Consider the following 24,485-nt stretch of genomic DNA (forward strand, 5'->3'; position numbering starts at 1 on the left):
CGACGCTGGACGAGAACGAAACCCGCGTGTTCGCCGTTGCCGCGCGGCATCGCCGTTGAGCAGCGCGCGCGAATTGGTGCGCGCACACACACACGCAGATGATTCGTATTTCGCGCGCGTCGCACACATGCACGCGGAGTGCGCATACGTACGCGCGACACCTGTAAAACCGGTGACGTGTCTGTGTACAGTCGGGCGCGTAAACGGCGCATGTCAGCAGTCGGACGACGGCGCCGCTCGCTCCTCGCTCACAACCGGGTCCGGTCTTCCTCTCTGCGCGACGTTCGAGAAGTGTCTCTCAGTTCTCTCACGCTTTTTCGTTCGCACGTTCGTCCCCCGAGGAGAACCAAGGAAGATTCTCGCGCGTCGCGAAACGATCCCTGTGAGTGCATTAATCTTATTAATGTTTTACAAAGAGAGAAACAGTGCAGGTCCTTTCTTTTCCCATCACTTGTTTTCTCGCTCCACGTGGGCGCTTTTGCGCAACTGTCGACAGTGTCGACGTCGTGGCGTTCTTCTTTTGTGTACCGTTTGTAAGAATAACCATTAATCTTCTTTCCCACCTTCTCGTACCCCTTTCTTTCTCCTCGGATAGATATTGCGTCATAGTGTTTGCCAGTCTAGCACGTGGTTTTGACTCTAATCGTTCGCGAGTGAAGTTGGAGTAGTTTGAGCTCGCGGGCTATTAACGCGCCCGATCGTACGAGATATACGCGCGGCCGGGACATATGCAGGCATTAATCTAACACAATCGTCCCGCTGCGCGCATACGTGGAATCGCGTTTTCACGTGCGCGCGCGCGTGCGCGCACCATACATCTTATCGTAAACTCGGGACTCGGGACGCCATGTCACATGTGATCGGGCCGCGAGAGAGAGCGCGTGGTGTGTCAGTGGTGTGTGCGAGAGACGCGTCGGTGCACGTCGGTGTGTCGGACGGAGACGCCGCGCCGGGATTGGCCGACGGGGAACGCGTGCCGCTTTACGGCGGCGTTCCCGTGTTTCGCGCTTCCGTCGTCGCTCGCCGGAGCGGAGCGCGCGGCGTGCGCAGTGCGCTCCCCACCGCGTGCGCGTAGTGTGTAACCCCCGCGCGACCGCCATCTTTGTTCAAGTGGGTAACCTTTGTTGATTTGTGTGAAATGTGACGCCGTTGTCGCGAGATAATTGGTGATCGTGATTACGTGTCCAAGTGTTACGGTACACCCGGTGGACCCGCGCCCGCGTACGTGCTCTATGGATTTATCGATGGGATCGCCGCGTACAGGTACAGGTAAACGTCGCACCCGCCTGGATCGCCGCCGTCCCGACGATCTTACATCCGTGGAAAAACCACGCGCCGTCGTCGCCGTCGCCGTTGCCGTCGCCGCGCGATGCATACGGGGCCGGGAGCGGTGGCCGTCGGCGCGAGAAAGCGAGCGCGCGGGGGAAGAGAGGAGGGAAAAACGAGTACGAGGTTTCCTGCGTCGTGTCGAGCGACGGACGAGCGTCGTCCGCGCGAGACATCGACGTTTTTTCCGACGGGAAACCGCGAGCCGCGGGGAAACGAGAGGCGATCGCGAGGCGACGGCGGCGGAGAAGGACGAGGAAGGACGCGCGCGGTCGGCCGACGGGGACCGCGCGGAAACGCCTGGGCCTGGACGGCGCGGCTCGCGGTGCTTCCGGAACGGAACCCGAGAAGCGGCCCGTGCGCGACTCTCCGGCCCCAAGATGGCTGCCCGTCGCACGGGCACACCGACGTGTGCTCGCCCGCTCGCTCGCCTTCCCGTCCGCCCCGACGACGTCCGCGCGTCGGCCGACGGCGCGCGGAGCGTTCATCCGCGTCGACGTCCCGCGAGGACATCCCGTGACGTTTGCTCGCTCTCGCGCGCGCGTTTCTCGGCTCCCGTCGGGAGCGCCGTCGCGTCGCTCGGCGACGGCCGTCGGCGACGAGGTCGTCGGTCGTCGCCGACGGCCGTCGCTCTCGAGCGCGCGACGCGTTCGATTCGCCGCGGATTTACGTGCCACGGCTCGCCGTGGCAGAACGGTTCTCCCGTGCGAGAACGTTCGCTCAAAATGGCTACCCGTCGGACGGCCAAGTGCCGTTTAACGCTCGGCGGTGGCGGTGGCGGTAGCGGTGGGCTCGCGGTGACCCGCGCGATTCCCACAGGCTCGTTCCATCGCGTTCCCGCGATTTTCCGTCGCGCGCGCCAATTTGCGTGTCGCCGCGACCGATCGATCGCTCGTCCGTCCGTCTGTCCATCTACTCCGCTCTCGTCCGTTTTTGTTCTTCCCGTCTCTCTCTCTCTCTCTCTCTCTCTCTCTCTCGCTTTAGCTACATCTCTCTTTTTCTGCCTTTTTCGCCTCTCGTCGTCTCGATCGCACTCCGCCGGGGCGAAACGCATGCTTCTCGCGCGTGCACGCTTCGTCGAGCGACGGGCGACGGGCGGCAGCAGTTAGGGTCGTTCGACGACAAACCGCTCCTCGCCTCGGTAGCGACGGCAGCTGGCTCGCTCTCTCCCTCTTTCTCTCTCTCTCTTTCTGTCTCTGTCTCCGCTCTTCTCCGCGTCCTCACCTTCGGCCTCGCTCGCTTGCTCGCTCACACACGCTCCACACGCTCGTTCGTTCGTTCGTTCGTTCGTTCGTTCTTTCTTTCTTTCGTTCGCTCATTCGTTTGTTTGTCGGGTGAGAGGGGCCCCGGTAAACACGCGCAGCCGGCGGCCTCTCCTCGCCCTCGGCCCCATCGTCTTAACCGGACGAACGACGGACAAACAGACGGACGTGTTCGTTCAGCCGGTATTTCATTTTGCCTAATAAGATAGCTGCGCGCGAGCGGAGAAAGACGGCGGGAGAGGACTGAGGAGAGCGAAAAGCGCGTCCGCGGCCTCCTTCCTCCGTCGCTCTCCATATCTCTCTCTCTCTCTCTCTCCGTTCTGTCCTACGCAGTGATCGATCCTTAACTCGTCCACGGAGGATCGTATACGTCCCAGGAAGGTTTGGTAACTTCCGTTCGAAGCGCGAAACAGGTTTGGACGCGTCCTTTACGTCGCGTTCCCGTCGTGGATTATTTTCGCACGTTCCCCGTCGAAATAGAAGACGCACAGGTTTCCCCGCGAGTTCAGTTTCGCGGGATCTCTCTCGCGGCATTTCGCGAGTCGCCTTGCTCCGAAAGTGTGTCATTATTCATCGTAGAAAATCTCTGTTTTCCCTCCCCCGTCGCTCGCTCGCTCGCGCGCGCGCGCGCGCTCAAAGAACCGCGCTCGTCAATGGAACGTTAAAAGTCCGCATAGTAAAGATGCAAGTACTATGGGTATCTCTCATTGAAGCAGCACGATAAAACTGCGGCGATAAACGCGCGGCGCGTTCCATTGACGTTTCCGCGCGCAACGAGGATCGTTTCTCCGCGTTCTTCTCTTTTTTTTTTTTTACCCGTGCACTCCGCGCGTTTGTCCGTATTCGAAAGGTTTCCAATGTCTCGGCCGCGTTTCTCCTTTCCAGAGATTACGATTCGATCTCTTTGGAGACAATGTGGTACGTAACGATAGCTTCCACGGGCGAGATAAGAGCGCGATCTTTGCTTTGTCGCGAATGTCGCGATCAGCATTAGTCAACGTCGCGAGAATCCAAGTTAACGACTCGCTATTTTATTTTTCCCGATAGCGGTTCTACATCTTAAAATAGACGAAACTGAGATAATGGGCGCTAGCGCTAATCTACGCCGGTGCAACGGGAGCCTTGGAGTGTGTCGCCGAATTGCGTCACGTCGCGTCACTCTTCCGGCGATAATAATATGAGCCGCGTAACCGGCCTCTTCTTTTTCTCGTTAAGTGTTGCCCGACAATAGAATTTTCCGCGACAGCCCGAGTGTCCAGTTAATTTATTTTTTTTAAATCTATATATGATTTATACAGGGGGTTCCGAAATACGCGAATAACGAGTTTTATTGATCGTGCACACTCCATGTTTTTTGACGTGCTTGAGGAAAGCTCTCGATCTCACACATTTAACGCTTTAATACTTTACAACTATGCTTTAAATGACTCTAATACGATCGAGGAAAATGTCGAATTTCCCACGGAATATTTCATTCGCGTCTCGAGGCGATAGTTTCCAGAGCGTACTACGCGTATCGAGATGGTCGTCCCCCGGTTGTTCAAGGATATAGGAAAATTCCTGCGGTATGTGGTGCATCACGTGCGTCTCACTTCGTCGCTTCGAGAATGGAAGGATTGGTTGCCGGAAGTCGAGTGAAGTTTTGGCGGGAAACAGCGGGGACCCGTCCCTGGGGACCGTAGACGTCACTTTCGAGAATAGACCGCGCACGTGGTGAGAAGTACCCCGGTGGCCGAGGGTTTAGAACGAAGCCGGTTTCACTGGATGTTCCGCAGTGTCTTTTTCTCTCTCTCTCTCTCTCTCTCTCTCTCTCTCTCTCTCTCTCTCGCGTGCCTTCCTCGGCGGGTGTCGACGCTTAAACCGCCGGTATATTTATTATCACTGGCCTAGGTCAACTCGTATCGCGACCACATCGGATCGGAGGCGCACAGCTGTCGCGTTTGATTCTCGCATAATTAAACCTTTTCCGTGCTCGCCCGGTTGCGGTATCGGCGACGTTTTCTGTCGAGACTTTCACGTCCATTGACATTTAGTCGATATCTGATCCATGACGTGTCCGTTTCGGGAATTTCCAGAGCGTCTAAATTATTACCGAGGCGTAAAAGTTACTGCCTCTATTTCCAATATTTTCGCATCTCGGATGATGTTAAATTCGATTCGCGAATCAAATAAATATGAATCAATGTGTTATCTTTTACTTACAATTTTAAGACGCAGTTATTTGTGGTTCCCGAAATTTGTCAAGGATACGAATCGAAATTTGTCTTTTTATTTACGACTTTAGAAGAACTACTTTTACACACACACACACACACACACACACACACGGGGTAGTTGATCAGATTATATAAATTTATAAATTCGATTCACGAATTGAATAAATGTACCAATTTGTCTTTTTGTTTTAAAAGAACTACTTTTACGCGGGACAGTTGGATTAGATTAGTATAAATTTAATTACGTCTAACGATGTAAGCAGGAGAGCACCTTCTATACGGCCAGAAGGAGATGTAATTCCAGATTGCGCGACTATTATCCAATTGCTAAATGGGCATGATCTTTTAACGCGATTTCCGTCAGCGATCGAAGCGTGCATACGCGATATGGATATTGCACGAAAACGGTGGGTGGTCTTTGTCTCCTCTCGAACAATGGATCTCTCTCGGCTCGACCTACGGCCGAACTCTCCTTACCCGAGAATTGCGCTTCGTGTATCCCGCGCGCATTAAATAAACGCCGTATACACGTGCTCGATCGGGAGCGTTTAGGCCACGCGGCCACCAAAGCCGGGCGCATTGTTTCTCACGCTTAGACCGCGACGACAGAAACTCGAAGCTAACGAGAGTCAGTCGCGACCGTTCCTCTTTTTTTCTTTTTCTCTTTTTTTTTGCCGAAAGTTCAGCGGTCAAATGACGATATAACGTTTCGAGAAAGAGTTGTGAGTAATATCTTCTTGGATCTGCAAAAGTTTGTTCTGAGAAAATCTTTTTCGGATCACAGAGCTTTTTTGCTTTAAGATACTCACTTTGAAATGTTATAATACCCTCTTGATTTTCTGAAAGTTAATTTAAATCATGGAATTAGAGTAAAAATGAAAAACGAGATAAAATGATTGACACAGGCATATTACTGGATATGTTTTTGCTCAATTTTTAGAAAAAGAGTTCTGAATTTCATAGAAAAAATTAAAATTACTACAAACGCTGTCGATAATAAATAAGAGCTTTACTTCTCACTTCTCGTTTTCTTTATTTTTTCTTGTTTATTATCTTTTTACCATCTTAGGTGTTTATTCTTTCATGTCCCTTTAGCTTGATCACTGTTTTACTAATCTGACGTTAAATTAGAAATCATTTGAAACAAATGACGATCTCGCTCGGCATTTTTATTAAGGAGAGGTCCGCTTTAAGGCGGTCGAACGTGTGAAAAAGTGGCTTGCCAGGTCTGAGACACCTGGTACGCTACGTCTTCGAAGTTTCTTGACGGAACAGTTATGTCGGGGATCAATCGATATATCTACTCTATTCTTATTATATTTCGTTGTATCACGATCCCGCGGAGATCTCACCGCGGTCGTGCGTCTCGGCGTATACGCGCGACCGATTTTAATAAGGCTGTGAGCTGTTCGCGCGTTGCGCAATACCCGCTGTCAGGCACGGTGATTTTAAATATTTGCTCCGTACCGCTGTGTGCGCGCGCGCTGCCGCGGCACTCACGCACTCACGCACGCACGCTTCGCGCGCGCAGGAGAAAGTTCATCGCTCAGGGGGGAAACCGGACAAGTCGTTTACGACCGGAGTCGAAAATCGCGTGACCCGATCGTAAGAATCGAACGCGCGGTGTTGTATAACGCGTTAGCGGGCGAACAAAGACGCGCAGAATAAATCTGGATACACCTAATAGGATTCTGAAAGCCGGTGTAATTCCGGCGAGTTCCGATGTCGCGGGCACGCGAGGAATCTTCTTCGCGCGCTTGGTCCTCATAATGGAACGCGAGGAACGCGAGTCGAATTGAACGAGCGTGTAAAATTCATTTTAATATGTCGACTGATATCGACATTTTTTAAAACGTTTGCAAAAAGCATATACCTCCTAATACAACATTTTAAATATATACACATTTTAAGCGACGCGTATAGCTTAATAACAATGTAAAATAAAAAAAATTAAAGTGTGCTATTTAATACAGTACCCATGAGGCTAGTCTTGTTTAATCATATTACGCAATATTTTGTCATTATATGCTTATGATAATGAAAATTCTACTGTAGCGATTAAACATACAAAACTCACTGAACAGACACATATTAAGACGCAGAACTGTGATTAAAATAACAAACTTTCGTTAATGATGAAATTAATTTATAATTATTATACATGATGTAGGATAGTGTTTCAATTAATCAATTAAGGAGGTTGGTTCGCTCTTCGTGCGGGGAAGGGGCGCGCGGCAGGGGAAAAGCAATAGGTTAGATTTTCGTCGCATGCATTTAATTGCTGTTTCTTAAGGTTTAAAAAGAGTTGTTTGTACAATTGAAACCCAAATACGTTATTATCCACATTGAAATGTGGAAATAATAAATGTGGTCCTATTTTATTTTTACAATTTCTTGATAACTATAAAGACGAATCATTTCAGTCTTCGAGAAAGTTCTTCCTAAATATGTAAAGAGTTATTTGCACCTATTTTCACTAAATTCTTATCATTTTTAATATGCTTTCGAGAGTTACATTACAGGTTAGGTAACATTTCTGCTGTGTCGCCCGTGTATAAGAGAGAGACAAGAGTATAACTTCAATAATTAATTACTCGACAACCATGCAGACGATTGTCTTCAACTTTGGCATGGACGACAGATTCCCATAGACGAATATTCTCCGTAAATTTGAACTAATTCTTATCAAAGTGATTTTACTAACCACCCTCCTTAATCAATCAACATTGGTTCTATAGTCTTAGGTAAATCTTGGCTTCTTCTAAAGATGAATTTTTATGAACATTCGCAATATTTGTTTAACGTGAGATGTGGGTATCAGTCACATGCACAATCCTCAACTTAAAGGTGCCAGGGAGCCGCTTTACGCGGATTACGAATTTAAGAACTGTATATGGGATGAGGGATCGAACCCGTTAATTAAAAGTCCATCGCTCCCACGTGGCATCCCCCTTAAGCTAGTGTTTGCTCGTATTTATGGTGTATCGAAAAGGAAATTTACTCTAGAATTACACCGCACGTACAGCGTAATTACAATCCTGCGTATTTACCCCTCTGGATAAGTATGTCGATAAACGGTGGCGAATAATTCGATCGATTTCTTGCACGAGATACATTGCCAGTTGCCGGACAGCTTTCGAGTTAGGGAATGTCGGATATGCCACGCGATGCGGCATATCGGAAGGATCGTTTAGAGCCGGCGGGGCCGAAACTCGGCAGACTCCCACGCACGACTTTTGCAACCCCGTTCAATCCGTGCTCTCGTTTCAGGGTCAGCGCAATAGCCCGCGGTGAGAACGTGAGAGGAGGCGGTGAGGGCTTAGCATCCAAGCCGGGAAAACTGAAGAGTCATAGCAGAATGTAAACGTCCATCGTTGACCGTGACGTCGCCTATCGGCAGGAGGTGGAGGAGGAAGGGGACAAGGAAGCACTGGCCGTGACTTCGCCGCCGCCGTCGTCGTCGTCGTCGCCGTCCGCGCCGTCCGCGCCGCCGACGGAGACGCGATGGACGAACCCGAGGCGCCCGAGACGTGGTCAGCCTGGTTTTTAGACGCGATCCGGAAGATCCGTAGCCAAAAGCAACGACCGAGCGTCGAACGGATATGTCACGCGATACGCCAGCATCACAATTTCCACGAGGAGGAGATTTCCGAGCACCTGGAGGTCGCCGTGAAGCGCGGCGATGTGCTCAAGATCTTCAACAAGGGCCAGTCTTCGTACAAGGATCCAGGCATTCTTCAATCCAAGAAGCTCAGGGTCTCCAAATCGACCGACATCAGCAAGGTCTTGGGCAAGGCTGTGCGCGAACTTGGCGAGCGCGAGGGTTCGAATCTGAGGAGCATCGAGAGGTACATTAGGCAGAGTCACCGTGTCGAGGAGGATACCGAGGGCGATCTTAGGATCGCCCTCAAGCTCTCTGCCAAGCGAGCGGTCGAACGGGGCCTGGTACTCCAGGACGGCAAACTCTTCCGGCAAACGGACAGGCCGCCGTTTTTCAAGAAGTTCAGCGATGCCGCTCATACGCCGCCTAGGGAACCGCCCGCGCCCAAGGTGAGTCATTTTGACCAGCGTGTAACGTCGTGCGTCGATGATGAGTCATTCTCTGGGAAGTGCGTCTTGTGACCCGTCGAAATTACCGACGAAGATGTCGACTTGATTGCACAGCTTTATACTCCCATATATTTTACTTCTCTGATGATATGGTCCGTTAAAGGATAGAGAGAAACCTAATTTTATTAACACTGCGCAGAAGAAAAGAAGTTTTAAATCGAAACTTATATGTATATTCAAATTAACGCGTTAATGTTGCGTACATACGCAACAATCTATAATCTTCTTATAAGAATTTCTACTTATTTTCTTGGTTGAACTATAAATGACTTAATTCAAGCAAGTTTTCTTCGTTTAACGTAATATAATATCATTTCAAATTGATTCCACGTTGAAAGATATTTTCAAATCAAGAATATTCTTTTTTTCTGTGTAGATAATCTCAACTTGATTGGTTCTTCTCTATTTAATAAGACTAACTGAAACTATTCCAACTATTGACTAACTAGCTATTACGACTAGAACTATTACTACTAGAACTTTTGGAGCTATTATAGGATTAAAGCTAGATGAAAGAGTTAATTTAATTCTGATTGATTAATTTAATTCTACTTGACATTAGCGATACTAGAAGGAAGCAATGATTTTCGTATCATTAATTTAAGCTTCTAGCGTTGTATCGTGGTTTTATCTTCGCTGTCATCTCTTGGAGCAAAGTTGCGCATTTTTTACGACTTTAAACTCGTACTTAAGTAAATTCGCGTACTTGAGTAAATTTAGCTTTCTCGATATCGCGTTGCAATCGCCCCGAATGGCATTATCGCTATGAAATAATCAGAATAAAACAGTAATTCGTCATCGAATAAATCGCTGCAGATTCGGACGCGTGTGTTCACCATTGAATTCTCTGGCGGTTCCGCGTTGGGGATTCGCGTTTCGCGCTCCAGTAGTAGTTTCCTAAATCTCTGATGTCCATTTCTTTTTATCTTTTTCTAGTTTTAAGAATTAGAAAAAGATAAAAGGTAAGTTAAACCGATATTAAAGTTAATCTACCGTGGTAGAAATAGACATAAGTCTAATACGCTTCGCAGACCAATCAGACCAGATTGTTCTCGCGAAAACGCAAAATTCCTCTCAAACAATCGGAGCAAACCGCTTAGACCGTTGAAGTTGCGAGACGCGTATAGGGACGGCATCGGCGTACCCGTCGAATCTAATCGCGGATCTCTTCCCACCGAGTCGCTCGCGTTACGCGCCGCTCGGTTCGCGCGCGCAAACCGGAGGAACGCTCGAAGCCGGAAAAGTATTGCGCCGGGTCACGCCGTAGTGCCCACGTTCCGGCGATGTTGGGAATGTCGGTTGGCGACCGCTGGAGTGGGACGACGACGACGACGGTGGGGCCGAGGGGGGACGGAGGGCGGCTGGAGAACGGACGGGAAGGCGAGGGAGGGACGAAAGGTCGAGATCGCGCGCCGCGCCGGGACGATGGGCTATCTCGGGCGACTTCCGGCGGGTTCGTTTTGTATAACTTCTCTCTTATTGATCCTCCGTCCGCGGAATCGCGCTCTCTTTCTTTCTCCCACCGCGTTTTGAGCGCGAAAAATCGCGGCGCGCCGACGCGGGTCCTCGCCGATACCGTCCCAGTCGCGCATCAGGTGGGTTACCCCCCCGCGCTTACGCGAGCGCGCAGGGGGGCCGATGACGGGTGCCGTACGTCGCTCGGCGTCCATTTCCCGCGCTTTTTTTTTCCTTTCTTTTCCCCGGCTGCCTCGTCGTTACGCCGCAAATCGCCGGCCGCGGGAGCGATCGATCGCCGACCGCGCGCTGTTTTGCGAGAACGACCATTTTGAAAATTACACAGCGGGCGAGACCAGCCGCCCCGCGGTCGATCGCGACGCTCGTCGGCGACGTCGCCCCCTTGTTGGTCCGCGCGGGGACGCATAAGCCCGATTCGTCCGAGTCCGAGCTGAATGCCTTCCACAGAGAGTCGTTGATCCTCGAGAGCGATCCAGCGAGATGGAATTTCATTTGCCTAGACTCCGCTAGAATGCAAATTGCCCGTATTAGTCACTGAGGAAATATTTCGAAATGTTTTTCTGTCGAGGAGCAACCCTCTTGAAAGACCGAGAGATTCGAGCCGAATTTTAATTAATTTTTTCACATGTCACGAACGCCGATTGATGGACTACACCTAGACAGCACCATGTCCAAAATCGGACACAGACATCTTTAAGACATCTTTAAGACGTCTTATGATACGATGTCTAAAGGACGTCTTAATGACGTCTTATGCCCCGATTTTCGACATGGTGCTGTCTGGATTTCGTTCCAAAATTATTTTTTAATCCGCAACTTATCAGACAGACATTCAGTAAGTCACACGAGAGTCTCAATACCCCGACAGTACGCATGTCCAAAATCGTGACATAAGACGTCTTAACGACATCATTGAAACGTTTTATGTTCCAATTTTGGACATGCGTGCTGTCTGGGTATCGAGACTCTCGTGTGACTTATCGAATGTCTATCTGATAAGTTGCGGATTAAAAAAAATTTTTGGAACGATTCCCAGAGAGCACCATGTCCAAAGACGTCTTAAAGATGTCTTATGTCCCGATTTTTGGTATGCGTGCTGTCTGCTTTTTAGAACAGTTTAAGATCTTATTGGAGGTATGCGAGCGGCGCGATTTCGGATACCGTCATCAGTCCTTGTTTCGCGATTAATTGTAAGCTAATTTGGGCAACCAGCGTGTCGATGTTTATAATGCCCGACAGCAGCACGATACCGCCCTGGGTTGCGATGACCCGGAGCGTGTTTCGCGACTTCGACGGGGAATGAAATTAACGGGGGCGACGTTCGCGCGTGAAACATTTGCGGATGCACGCGTAAAAGCGCCGATACAGCGAGTTGTCCAATCGCGCAACAGGTCGCAGCGATCTGGTGCGTGAAACGGAGGCTGCTCGCACCGCGTACACTTTCTCTCTAATTCACCGTCTTCTGGACTGAAGGAAACAACAACCCCGTGCGTGTATTTGCATTAGATCGCTGCTTCGTTTTACATGATGTTTGAGCGATTTAACGTTTTAAAAAATGCGCAAAAATGATCGAAAAGAGCCGATTTATATATAGAGAAATGGAAAGCTTTCTTTTGCCCTTTGCGAAGAATCGAACAGGGCTTGCTTATATAGCTGTTCAATACTTCTTGAAACTTTCGGAGTATAAGAAACATTTTAATATTGTGTTATTCATTTATATTTTACATATAAATAATTAAGTCATTAAATATAATTAAATATAATTTTAATATTTAATTTATGTATATAAATTAAAATTATGAATAATTTTAATTAATTATAAGCTTAAAAATACTCCTGAATGTAGGTTTGCGGAGGATTAAAACACGAGAATGTTACACAATGCTCACAGTTTATAACGCGTTTCCGCGAATGCAGAGAATATTTGTGAAAGAGCATTTCTTCGAAATTATCGCTACCGCCGCTGCACCGTTGGCGCAACGCGCTCTTAATAAGATGCACCCTTTCCGACGCATACGAGTACCGCCGTGTCTAGCCAGTATTTCTGCGTTACCGCTACCGAAATGAATAATTATGTGTTCCACACCGGGACTCACTCGTCTTTTGTATATGTGATACGTAATGATAGATGGTATCGAACCGGCCGATATGTGGCGGCTGATATACAGCTGACGCGTGAAGGCATCAGAAGTTTCGCTGTTTAAATTACTTTGCGTTTTATAGGATTTTCCTCTTCTAGATGAAATATATTCTCAACAACGTTTGACGCTATCTCATGAGCATGTATACTTAACCCAGGATATACACACTTATTTTTCGTATACGTAGATACCCCACTGGGGTTGGAAGGACCCCACTACTTTTTTCATTATAACTCTCGAGAAAATCACCGTATTTTGACTTCCTTTTTTTTCGATTGTAAATAAACTGAAAAATACGTACAATTATTCAGAATTAATCTAAAATTATAGTAAGTACCAATAAACACGTTGAAAAATTGTATCATTCTCCAATGGTAGATATTTCTACTTTACGTGAGGTCTCGAAGACCCCAGTATGTATACTAGGGATAAAGCTGAAAATATATAAATCCTATAAATTCTATTATTGTATACTTACGCTATATTACAATTACTTACTTAAATACTTTTATTTGGATATTTTTATTTCATTGATTTATCGACTTCTATCCGTTTTCCGCAGTTGCCGGCTCCATTGCCGATATGCAGAGAGTGCCTCGGTGCCACGATGGCCGGCAACAACAACAACAGCAAGCGGAACGCCAACGAGAAGCTAAGCAGGTGCAGCGTCTGCGGCGCGGCCCTGCACAATTCCTGCGCGCCACCGGAGCTCTCGGTACTTGTCGATCGAGGAATAACCTGGTCCTGCGACGACTGTTCGTCAACCTGCGCCGGCTGCCAGCTGGAGCGGGAGTCGCAGAATTATCTCGTCAAGTGCGCCGGCTGCGTGAAATGTTTCCATCCCGCCTGCCTCGATCCCGCCCTCGACAAGAAGAACAAGGCGCCCTGGAAGTGTCGACACTGCCAAACGGCGCACACGCCGGTGAGCAAGGACGACGGTAAGCGGGGCAAGGCGCAGGATGCAAATTCGACCGAGGACACGCCGACGAGCGCGAGGAAGAGGTTCAGCAAGTTACGTGAGAATCGAAAGTAAGTGTTGCTTGCATATTCGATTAACAAAATCTCTCTTTCACTCGTTGTGTCTGCCTTATGATAATATTTTGACTTTAAAATAAAAATTGAGATAAAAAAAATATGTAATAAAACGATTTTATGTCAGGACTAATGTACACGTTGTTGGTGATTTTTTTTGCAGATCGATGGTATCCAGAAAAAGCTTGGCGAACGCGAATCCGGGCAAGAAGGGCAGCGCGGGAGTGGCTCAGGTGGACAGCAGCACGGACGGTAATGCGGGTGTTGTCTCCCCTCGTCAACCACCTTTGATTTCCTCTCCTTTACCACAACCCCCCACCCCACTCGCAGGCCAGGGTAGGCTGCTCGAGGAAAAGAACGACAGGATCTCCAAGGAGAAGCAAAAGTTCTTTAGATTGAGCGCGTTTAACGCTGAGCACAGTAAACTAAAGCGGGTGGGGGGCGGTGATAAATCTAGGCCCTCGCGGAACGTTAACGTTAGGTCGACCCGGGGCGGTACCGCGAACCCGAAAAAGGTCGGAACGCCGCGAGTATCTAGCAGCAGTAGCAGCAGCAGCGAGGCTGGTAATAGCAGCGAGAGCTCGGAAGGCAGCGATAGTAGTGATGAGGATGACGATGAGGACGACGAAGACGACGAGGAGGGCAATAGCTCGAGCGAGAGCAGCGATTCCTCCTCGTCGGACGAAGTCCAGGATGGGAGAATCGAGTCTCCTAAGGCGAAGGCGCCATTCGCTTGTGACCTCAACGAGGACAAGCCGTGGGGTTTCGCCGCCGCCGCCGCCAAACTGAACGTAGAGTCGCCTTTCTTCAGCAATACCAATACTTTTGGCGCGCCATTACCCAAACTCAACGTGAGCGATACGCCGACATTTGGCTTACATATACAACAGCCAGCTACTGTTAATCCGTCAGATAACAAAAAGAAAGATAAATCCGAGCCCAATACTGCACAGGTTGCGAGCGCGGATAAGGATACCAAGGTCAAGCCTGGAAGCGGCCAATTGAGAGGTCTATTCGACGGCTTGAGTCACTTTTTTTCAGCACCCGCGAACAGCAGGGCGAGATCGGCCGGTATACCGGCGCCGAATTACGCGCCAGACCGGAGGAAAAGGCCTAACACGGAGGATACTGCTAAGACGAATAAAATTCCGAGAGGCAGAGAGGCACATAGAAACAAACCGGACGACTCATCTGGCACGAATAAACTCAAAGATCGTAAAAAGACTGAAGCTACCACTGAGATATCGAGATTACCGAAGCCCGGTATCTTTGTACCTTCCGACGAGAATGTATTAAGTTCGATTAACGAGAAATTACCGAGGATGACGCCCTCGGGTCTGGTAAAAACTGCGGTGAACAGTAAAAGACACGAGCATGAGAGGAGAAAACTGATGCGTGACAACACGTCGCTCGTGAAGTGTGCCGCGGATCCAGCCTCACCGTCGAGACACGAGCAGCAGCAGCAGCAGCAGCAGCAATCACGAAAGAAGCAAACAGCTTCGGATATGAGTACGCAGATACGCCACCCTGCACCCGCCGTTGCGAAATCCTCAGGCCTCGGTTCCGATCCTGTCAAATCAAGTCCTAATCCAAAGTCCAATCCACGAGCCTGTACTAGCGCCACCACCACCAACACCACCACGACACCCCGCGCGACACCCTGCTCCACCAGGAAGGGTAAGAGTCTACCCCACCCGTTCACAAGTTCCTAACCTCGATGATGCACCCTAAAAAAAAGTCGCAATGAAGACTTCCTTCTAATCTAATCCTCGCTCACGACCACGTGGATGTGTTGGCGGTGTGGTGTGGTATGATGTGTGGTACACGTGCGTCTGATGTCCGATAACTTTTTTCAAGATGACGTGATTGTTCCGATGATATTGTGGAAAAGTTACAAAAATTGTCTAGCTTGGAGACATCCAATTGGAAAAATGTTTTGTATATAAAAAAATAATTACAATTTGTGGTATGGCTGATTTTAAGAAGAGATTGCGAACAATCAGGTTTCTTGATAGGACGTTTATCTGCTACATGGTGTAAAACCAGTGATGACTTGTAGATATGTTTATTGCAGAAGAGATACGGAGATATAATAATTGGAAGATACATACATCTCTATTAGAACAATTTAAAGAATTTATTTTCATTTGTTTTACACTGTGGACACTATTGCATGTTGTTAATCATATTATTACTTGGCTCTGGCATTTTTTTTCCTTTGTCCATGCATACATACATTTGGAGATGGCTGTCAAAATCGAGAAATACTAAAACAATTTTGAAGAATACGTCCTTATGTAGAGGTCTTCATCCTGTATTTGTTACCTTAAATTTAGTTATCTCTCATTTTTCAGGATACTTGTACAGGATACACCATAGTCGCATCTGTCAATGTATCATATCATGTACATATAACATTCGCACAACTTTTATAGAGAAACTTTGGTCTCTCATTGTACATTTGGACTATTCTTTATTTTGACCAATTGACCGATTTATATTATGGCTTACATGGTTTTCGTACATTAATCGCGCAAAACGAGTTCTCTGATTGAATTTTGACAAGTCAACTTACAGATTACAAAGTTCTATTTTCCAAAAAAGAAAAAGATACATACGAGTGATCAATTTTGGTTGTACATTTCATGCAAAATGGAATTCATTTTGCATACTGTGCGACGCTTAATCGAACACTTCGGATTGATTCATTCTCTGTTCTTCCTCTCCTTGTACAAAAAGACCGAAATACAATTTCCAGGCACTGAAGAAACACGGCACTGGGTGGCACTTATCTCACTCAGCCGCCTCCTTATACCATTCACATCGGAGCCTACCTGCTGCTGCTGACACTTAGCAGGCACTGTTAACACCGCCCCCTTACCCCTTCACGAAAAAAAAAAGAGAAAAAGAACAAAAAAAGTTCCTGCCGACGAAGAGCCAACTTTGATACTCTGCCAACACATCCCACTAATCTAACCCACAGCTTTGCTTTGGAAACTACTCACATTATTAACGGCAACTGAATTATTATTCGCATTTTTTTGTTATATTACGTTAGATTGCTATTGTCACCATGCTAATGCCGTTCAATTAATTTTGCTTAATTTTTATCTGTTGACCAACTGATTTCTCCAACAGGACGTGACTAATACCCCGTTATTTTGACACCTAGTTTACCCAAATTATTAGTATTCGAACCATGGGTAATAAACCTTAGTAAAATCGCTTTTCGTACAAACATTTAGAGAACATTGTCATAGTAACTTTAATTTTTATCTTGTAACGTGCGACATCAATGCGCACTTCAAACTTACTTAGGAAAGTAAGTTAGGAAAGTATTTTAAAATTTATAATTTTTAAACTATATGCACAAATATATGATATATTTAACGTTTAACTATCATGTCAAATTGTTCATGACATTTCTTACTTACGACTTTGTTCGTCAGATTTCTTTTACATAGAACACATCGTTTTTCTTATGTTTTCTCATACAACAAACTGTTGCAGTAGGTAGCAGTATCTCGTACATACGTAAAGCAATTGCATTAATGACTTAAACATTGACTAATTATAAAACTGATTGATAACAACAGAGAAAAAAATAGAAAACAAATTGTTAAATGATAATATTGAAATGTATAATCGGTGGAGGAATTCGGTTAACACTCGTAATCATTTTTCTTGTTTTTACAGATGAACTAATCGTGCCGCAGACCTTACCGCCAGGAGTCACGCAGAAGGATGTAGATCTGATCCAGGAAGCTCGTGAGAGAGCTCGGCTGACGGTTAGCAATGACAAGAATGAACAATCGTCCGACAATGCGCGGAACCCCGCTGCGATAGTATTCGGTCGATACGAGGTGGAGACATGGTATTCTAGCCCGTTCCCTCAGGAATACGCACGATTACCGAAATTGTTCTTCTGCGAGTTTTGTCTCAAGTATACGAAAAGCCGGGCAGTATTGGACAGGCATATGGACAAGTGTCAGTGGAGACATCCACCTGCCACCGAGATTTATAGGTGCGATGGATTGTCCGTGTTTGAGGTACGTATCATAATATGTATTATCGCTTCTTTCGTCTGATTAGAAAGAAACTAATGGGAACGTTTTGATATTCCAGATCGATGGTAACGTAAACAAAATATACTGTCAAAATCTGTGTTTACTGGCAAAGTTATTTTTGGATCACAAGACTCTCTATTACGATGTAGAGCCGTTTCTCTTTTATGCTATGACCAAAAACGACAAGTACGGCTGTCATTTGGTCGGTTACTTCAGCAAGGAGAAACACTGTCCGGCTCAGAGGTACAACGTGTCCTGCATTATGACCCTGCCGCAATATCAACGACAAGGTTTTGGCAGATTTCTCATAGAATTCAGTTACCTGTTATCCAAGGTCGAAGGCATCCCGGGAACGCCGGAAAAACCGCTTTCAGATCTCGGTCGAGTGTCGTATCATTCCTTTTGGAAGAGCGTAGTGCTCGAATACCTGGACGCGCATCGGAGCGATACTAATGTCAAGCTGAGCGACATTACGAAGGAGACTGGCGTGTCGGCGCACGATATCGCAACAGCAATGCAATTGCTCGGATTTATAAGGTCGGTTCATCTGCCGGGAGATGCGAACACTAATAAAGTGGCTGTGGTAGTTGATTGGAGCAAGGTAGATGCTTACATGGCGAAAGTACGAAAGAGTTTCCGCATCAAGTTGGATCCCGACTGTCTCAGATGGATACCGTTGCTCACGCAAATCCCTAATCCGTATCAGAATCCAGAGGAGAGCGGTGACACTAGCTCGGAAATGTCTCCTACGATGGAGCCTAAGCCCGTGCCAGCCGTTGTCGAGAAAATACAAAGAGTGAAGATAAAGAAGAAGCCACGCGGTAGGAGAGTAAGTCAAAGGAAATCGACGCCTTTGAAACCGACGTCTTTGAAATCGACACCATTGAAACCGAAGGTTTCGCAGAAGACTGCAGCGTCTCACAAGGACGCGTCCAAAGAAGAGAAGGATGTCAAAGATACGAAGGAAATTAAAGCGGCGAAAGAGTTGAGAGAACCGAAAGAATCCGTAAGAGAAAGCCGTAGTTCCGAGAGAACAGAGAATCGGAAAGATTCTCGCGCGGAAACAGAAGCTAAGAGTGTAACGTCTACACCGAGAAACGCGCGTGCCCTGAACTCGGCAAAGAACGTAACTCCGACGAATACGCCGAAGTCAGTGCAAATGACGATGTCGAGGAGAAGGATCAGACCACCTAAAACGCTTGTGTCCGAATCAGTCATCACGCCTTTGCGAAAACGAAAACATTCCGAGAAGCTTGAAGCCGAGGAAGAGAAAATAGAAGTCAGCAGTAGGAAGAGGACGCGAGAATCTCTAAGAGAAAAGGAAAAGGAGAGAGAGCGAGAAACTGAACGGGAGCGCGAGAAGGAGAAGGAGAAAGTAAGAGAGAGGGATAGTAAAGCGAAAGAAAGGGAATCTCTGAAAGAAACATCGATGGACACTAGAAAAACACTCTCCAAATTAGATTCTGCGTCGAGTCCGCCTAAACCAGCAAAGAAACAATGCAAAGTGGACGATCTTTTGTTGAAAGTTACCAGCAGACAAACAAAGTTGCAGGCGAAGGAGAAGAAAGCTCTGGAGGAGACGACGCAGTGTAATGGTAAAGAGGAAGTGCGAGATGTTAAGAACTCGCCACTGTCCAGGCGGGGGAGAGGCAAAACGACGGCGGAGGCTCTGAAGATGCCGCAACTTACGCCGGAATCTCCCAGCACGAAGAATAGAGCCGAAAGTCCTGTGATACCGCCTCCTTCGTTGTCTCCACCACCCGAGTCGATGAAGAACTCTCCTGTTCGAAACAAGCAACCGTCGGTGCCGGAGTCACCGTCCGCGAAGCACTCCAGTAACATTGACAACAAGAGCGAGACCACGGAAGATAGTGGTTTGCCCGTTCCCACGGAAACGGAAGTGGTATCCGAGGGTTCCGGCGAATATGAGGGCGGCGATGAGGATGAAGGAGAAGAGGAAGAAATAGCCGCACCGACGCCTAAACTCGTGACGCAATCGGCCTCGCCCAGCACGGAGAATCCCGTGACAGAATTGTGTGAGGACGAGAAACCGGATAACAAGATTCTGGAGAAAGACAACGACGAGAGCTCGTTGCAGAAGACGGAAGCAGCGGATCTATCACTAGCGGTCGGCGACGATCAGACTGAAACTTTAAACGAATGTGATAAGGACTCCGAGACTGAGAAGCGTCCAGTTTGCAGTCCGGAGGCATCGAAATCAGTACCTGAACCAGTTGCTTCACCAAAAGAGGAGGAAGTCGAGAAGTCGGAGAGCAGCGTCATGCCGAAAAAGGACGACCGTGATAGCCCTCCTAAAGAGGAGCTCGTTCCCGAAACGCCGAAGGATACCAAAATTGATTTGTCGCGACCAAAAACGGAACCTTTACTCGTGGAGAAAAAGGACACGTGCGCTCTCGTCAACGCGGCGGTGACGTCGGAAGCTGAGCCCCTCACGCTGCAGGAGAAACCGTTGCCCGCTGTGGAGCATCAGGATACGACCTTGCAGTTACAGAATCAAACGGAAGAACTGAAGCAGCATTCGCCGGAGAGTGGCAAGACTACGCCGCATCTGGAGAATCCGGGTTCGGTGAAGAGAACACCGCCGTCGCAACCGGATCTGCCGTCCATGGGAGTCTACACGCCGGACTCGACGACTAACTCGGTCCACTCGCTGCATTACAGCCAGTGCGACCTAGATGTGAGTCAGTTGGGCCTGGAGTCGCCCACTTCCATCGCCAGCGATCTCGCGTCGCAAAACAGCGTGGAGAGACCGCCCAGTGCTTTACCGTCTATCCCACCGTCTGTAAGCGTGCCGATCTCGGTTCCCATGCAGATTGCGACGCCGGTTACGTCGTCGGTGCCGGTGAATATGCCGCAGCAGGTGCAGTACGCCGACTGCTCGATGCATACTCCGCCGGCCCATCACCCGAGCATTCACTCGATGCATCAGCCACACACCCCGCAATCTCTCCAGCAGCCGCGTACTCCGCAGAGCATCCCGACCCATAGTCCGCAGCCACTTCCGCAGAGTCATACGCCGCAACCAATGCCGCAGTCGCACACGCCGCAGAGTATACCTACGCAGAGTCCGCAACCGTTGCCTCAAAGTCATACGCCGCAGCCGTTGCCCCAGTCGCACACGCCGCAACCGATGCAGCTGTCGCTGGCGCAGCAGGCGCAGAGTCAAAGTATGGCGCACAGTCAGTCTCAGCAAACCCAGTCGCAGCAGCAACAGCAACCTGCGCATCAGCAGCAGCCCCAGCCTCAACAGCAACCGCAGCAAACTCAACAATCTCAATCGCACAGCAAGCGCGGTTCACAGACCACACATAGGTCCAGGTCGACGCAGCAGAGTAGCAGGTCGCATCGGGCCACTCCACCGACGTCCCACTCCACCCAGACCTCTCAGCACAGCATCGCGACCAGTCACAGCAGTACCGTCGCGCACACGGCGCACGTGGCGGTGCCCCCGCAGTATCAGCAGTCGCCGTCGATGAGCGTGCCTCCGGCAGTGCCGCATCCGCACTCGCACACCCCGCACGCCGCGCACTCGCACAACATGGCCGTGATCTCGCAGGGCAATTACATGGCAGTGGCGGCGGGTTCGCAAGGCTTCCCCACACAGAATACCTACGTGATCCAGCATCGCAGCGGTCGTTCTGGCGCGCCGACGCCTTGCACCACCGCCACGAATTTCTACATACAAACGAGCGCGATGCCGCCGCACTCGCATACCCCGGCGCCGACCCCGCTGTCCGCCTCCGGCGGTAGTCATCAGACCACCAATTCGTGCAGTCTGGCAAAATTGCAGCAGCTCACCAATGGTTTGGAGATGATACCGCCGACGCCGCCGCCAGCGATGAACCTCACGCCGCCGCCACCCATCCCACACACCATGACGCCCCCGCAGTCGTCGCGGCAACTGCCGACGCCACCTCAGGTTGGACCCTTGGGCTACGCGAAGAACTATTACAACGTTAACACCGTGCCGCCTGGCACGCCCGGACCGCCCGGCCGGTCCACCTCGCGCTCGTCCGCGAACAACATGCCGTCGCTCACGCAGCCGTATCCCAGCGAGAGCCTCTATCGGCAGACCCTCGACCCGGGCGGTGCCTGCCCGCAGATGCAGAGCGCCGCGAGCCGCGTCAGCCCGAATGTCGCCCTCAACACGAATCTCATGGCCGCCCAGTACGGTTACCGGGTAGCACAACCGGCGACCGGTTACATGAATCAGGCAGCGCAGCTCGGCGGCTTCATGAACCAGGCGAGTCAGCTGCCGGTCGGCGTGGTCAACGTCCCGGCGCCGTATCCGCAGGATCCGCACCAGCAGAACCCGGCGGCCGTCTACACCACGTACCACGGTTACATCAACGGCGGTCTCATGCAGCCCCTCAACAGCTCGATGAGGCCGCGCTAGCTGCGATCATCGCCTATCCCGAATGGATCAATCTCTCTCAACGTTCGGACGGACGAACGAACTTTTTCGCGCGACAAGTTAATGCTCTCTTCGATACGACCATCGACGGCGACCCATCTTCGATTTCCTGCTACGTGACCGACTGCTCGCCGTTTTCATCAGTTCTGTCCGCGAGCCAGACTTGCTCCAGTCTTCTCGTCACCCTGATTTATTTGCGTCAGCAATCCTCTTTTTCCGATCCAGGTACTCCACGCAGCTTCTGATGGTGATGGTGCTCGCTGTGATTGGCGAACACAGACGGTCGATAGCCGTAATGAACAGTGCGGCGGATCGCGAGAGAACTGAGTGACGCACTTGTAACAGAAGCAGAATCCATGTTCGGCAAATCCGTTCGTCAAACATAGTGTATTTTAATTCTTTACCCAGCAAAATATATTCGCGAATCACTAGTGTATTAGCGTGTGTCTTATATACGCCAGTACGTCCGAAATTCGCTACGCGAATATATAATGCGCATTACTGTTTTAACTGCACATTCAATTTCAGAAGAAAAAAAAACAGGAGAAAGATAAGGGAGGATAATTGATACGATCCTCTCCACCCACGCCCGTTAACTGCGGGATGTTTCTCCTCTGTGCTCGAGGAAGGCTCGTATTAAACTGATTCTTAACTTGTCGACAAAGATTGCACACAAGGTACAATTTAATCATAGTTATCGATCGGTGATTCTTCGAAGGCACGAGTTCGTATACTTGTGCGTTTAAATTAGGAGAAAAAAAAGGGGAAGGGAGACGAGACGTTATCTTGGGCGGATTAATTTCCGTCGGCTAAGGTACCGCGCTGCCCTTCACCTCTAATTCGAAAGAAAGAAAGAAAAGTGGGGGTGGACGAAATAAAAGAAAAGAAAATGCGGACACCTATTTTTAGTAGGGCATTCCTTCGCGAAACCGCAGCAGTGTTACGTTTTATGTATTTATATATATATATAAATATATATAAATATATTTACGAATAATATTCTGTTTGATATTATCAATTGTTGAGCATTGTTGTTTAAGTTGGCACACTTGTACTTTACTGTATCATAAAGGAAAAAAAAAGGTATCTGCGTAACTGCTATGATAATCCTAATTGTATTATTACGGAAGTCGATTAATTGTCGCCGACATCGTCTCACCAGTGTAAAATCGTCAGTCTCGATCGTCAACGCCATCGTTTACATAATTTTTATGACTTGTTATTACTATTATCATTAATAATCATTACTATTGTGACAGATGTGAAACACACACGCATACAAAACAGTACATACATACATACATACATACATATATACAGAAACTCACACAGGAATCATGCGTTATATTTTAATTGTCACATGTACGATGTCACGCCTTCGTTCGAGCATTCATTATTATATGTTTTTATTATCTAATATCGCGAGAGGGTAGCTCTAGTTTCGAAATGAATAACGGAGCGCGCAATCAGGCTCTTCCACGAAGCGTCGCGAGACTCGTGCCGAAATTATTTTTTGTATCGAAATCGCGAGAGAAAGCGTGCGCGTACGTCGATTTCCCTTCGCGAAGTGAAGGAAAGAGGAACACCGGTAACATAAGCGCGTTACCCTGAACACATTGTCCCGAAACCGCGTAATTTCCCTCCCTCGTTGTGGGCGACGCTTCGCGGAACGGTCGTGACGACAAAAAAAAATAATATATTTATGGTACGAAACGTTACGAGTTTAATTTTTTCAGACGAGAGAACGAAAAGAAAACGAAAGAAAAACGGCGAATCGCCTAGCTTAGAGTAATTGAATAAGATAATTAATAATGTATAAAAATACATCAATATTTATTGTACATAGATCTAAAAAAAAGACTACTAACAAATAAAAAAGAAATCAAAAATACGTGATCGTGTCTTTGTTCGTTTCCAGGTGCCATATGTACGACGACGCGTAATGTGCAGAATCATCCTGCGCGAACTCGATCCTCTACAAGCTTTGTTACTTCATCCTGGACATAGGAAATGCGATCAGAGCTCTAGCTTGTATTTGAAGGATTCTGAGCAAAAGTGAAATAAGTCCATAATTTCTGTATGATACATTGGGAAATGTACATTCTCTCGTGGATTTTTTTACGAGTTACATTCTCATAGTTTATTATTAAATTAGACAAAATTATGGCTTCTTAAACTTAATAATTTTATGGACTCAGTCCACTTTTATCTTGAACGATTTACTCGGTTTGGAGTTGATAGTGATTTACGCGCCGTGCTCTCATTTCTTTTTCATGGATTACCTCGAGTGCGTGGACGAACGTTTTCTCTTCCGTTTCCTTTCCTGGCGCCGTTTCTTTTCCTCGTTGGCGAGATCCACGTATTTTTTTCTCTGCTCGGGAGTCATGCGGGACCACAATTTGCCCGCGGCTCGCGCTATC

At 48.3% G+C, this 24,485-nt stretch overlaps 1 protein-coding gene across 4 annotated transcripts; it reads left to right on the forward strand.

Moving 5' to 3' along the window:
* The first annotated feature begins 567 nt into the window (after window positions 1–567).
* Enok (enoki mushroom) lies at window positions 568–23,956 on the forward strand. 4 transcript variants are annotated; one of them, XM_071697245.1, is made up of 6 exons: window positions 568–1,269; window positions 8,075–8,854; window positions 13,094–13,560; window positions 13,727–15,240; window positions 17,260–17,612; window positions 17,689–23,956. In XM_071697245.1, the coding sequence occupies exons 2-6, from the start codon at window positions 8,309–8,311 to the stop codon at window positions 22,045–22,047; spliced, it is 7,239 nt and encodes a 2,412-aa protein (XP_071553346.1). In that variant the 5' UTR covers window positions 568–1,269; window positions 8,075–8,308; the 3' UTR covers window positions 22,048–23,956. The 4 variants fall into 4 exon arrangements, with proteins under 4 accessions (XP_071553346.1, XP_071553345.1, XP_071553348.1 ...); XM_071697244.1 differs by having other exon boundaries at window positions 568–1,263; XM_071697247.1 differs by having other exon boundaries at window positions 590–1,263; window positions 13,727–13,815.
* The last annotated feature ends 529 nt before the right edge of the window (window positions 23,957–24,485 follow it).

The sequence above is a fragment of the Temnothorax nylanderi genome, unplaced genomic scaffold (genome assembly GCF_030848795.1).
Source record: "Temnothorax nylanderi isolate EJ_2023f unplaced genomic scaffold, tnyl_v1.0 TNYL_tig0011_pilon, whole genome shotgun sequence".
NCBI lineage: Eukaryota > Metazoa > Arthropoda > Insecta > Hymenoptera > Formicidae > Temnothorax > Temnothorax nylanderi.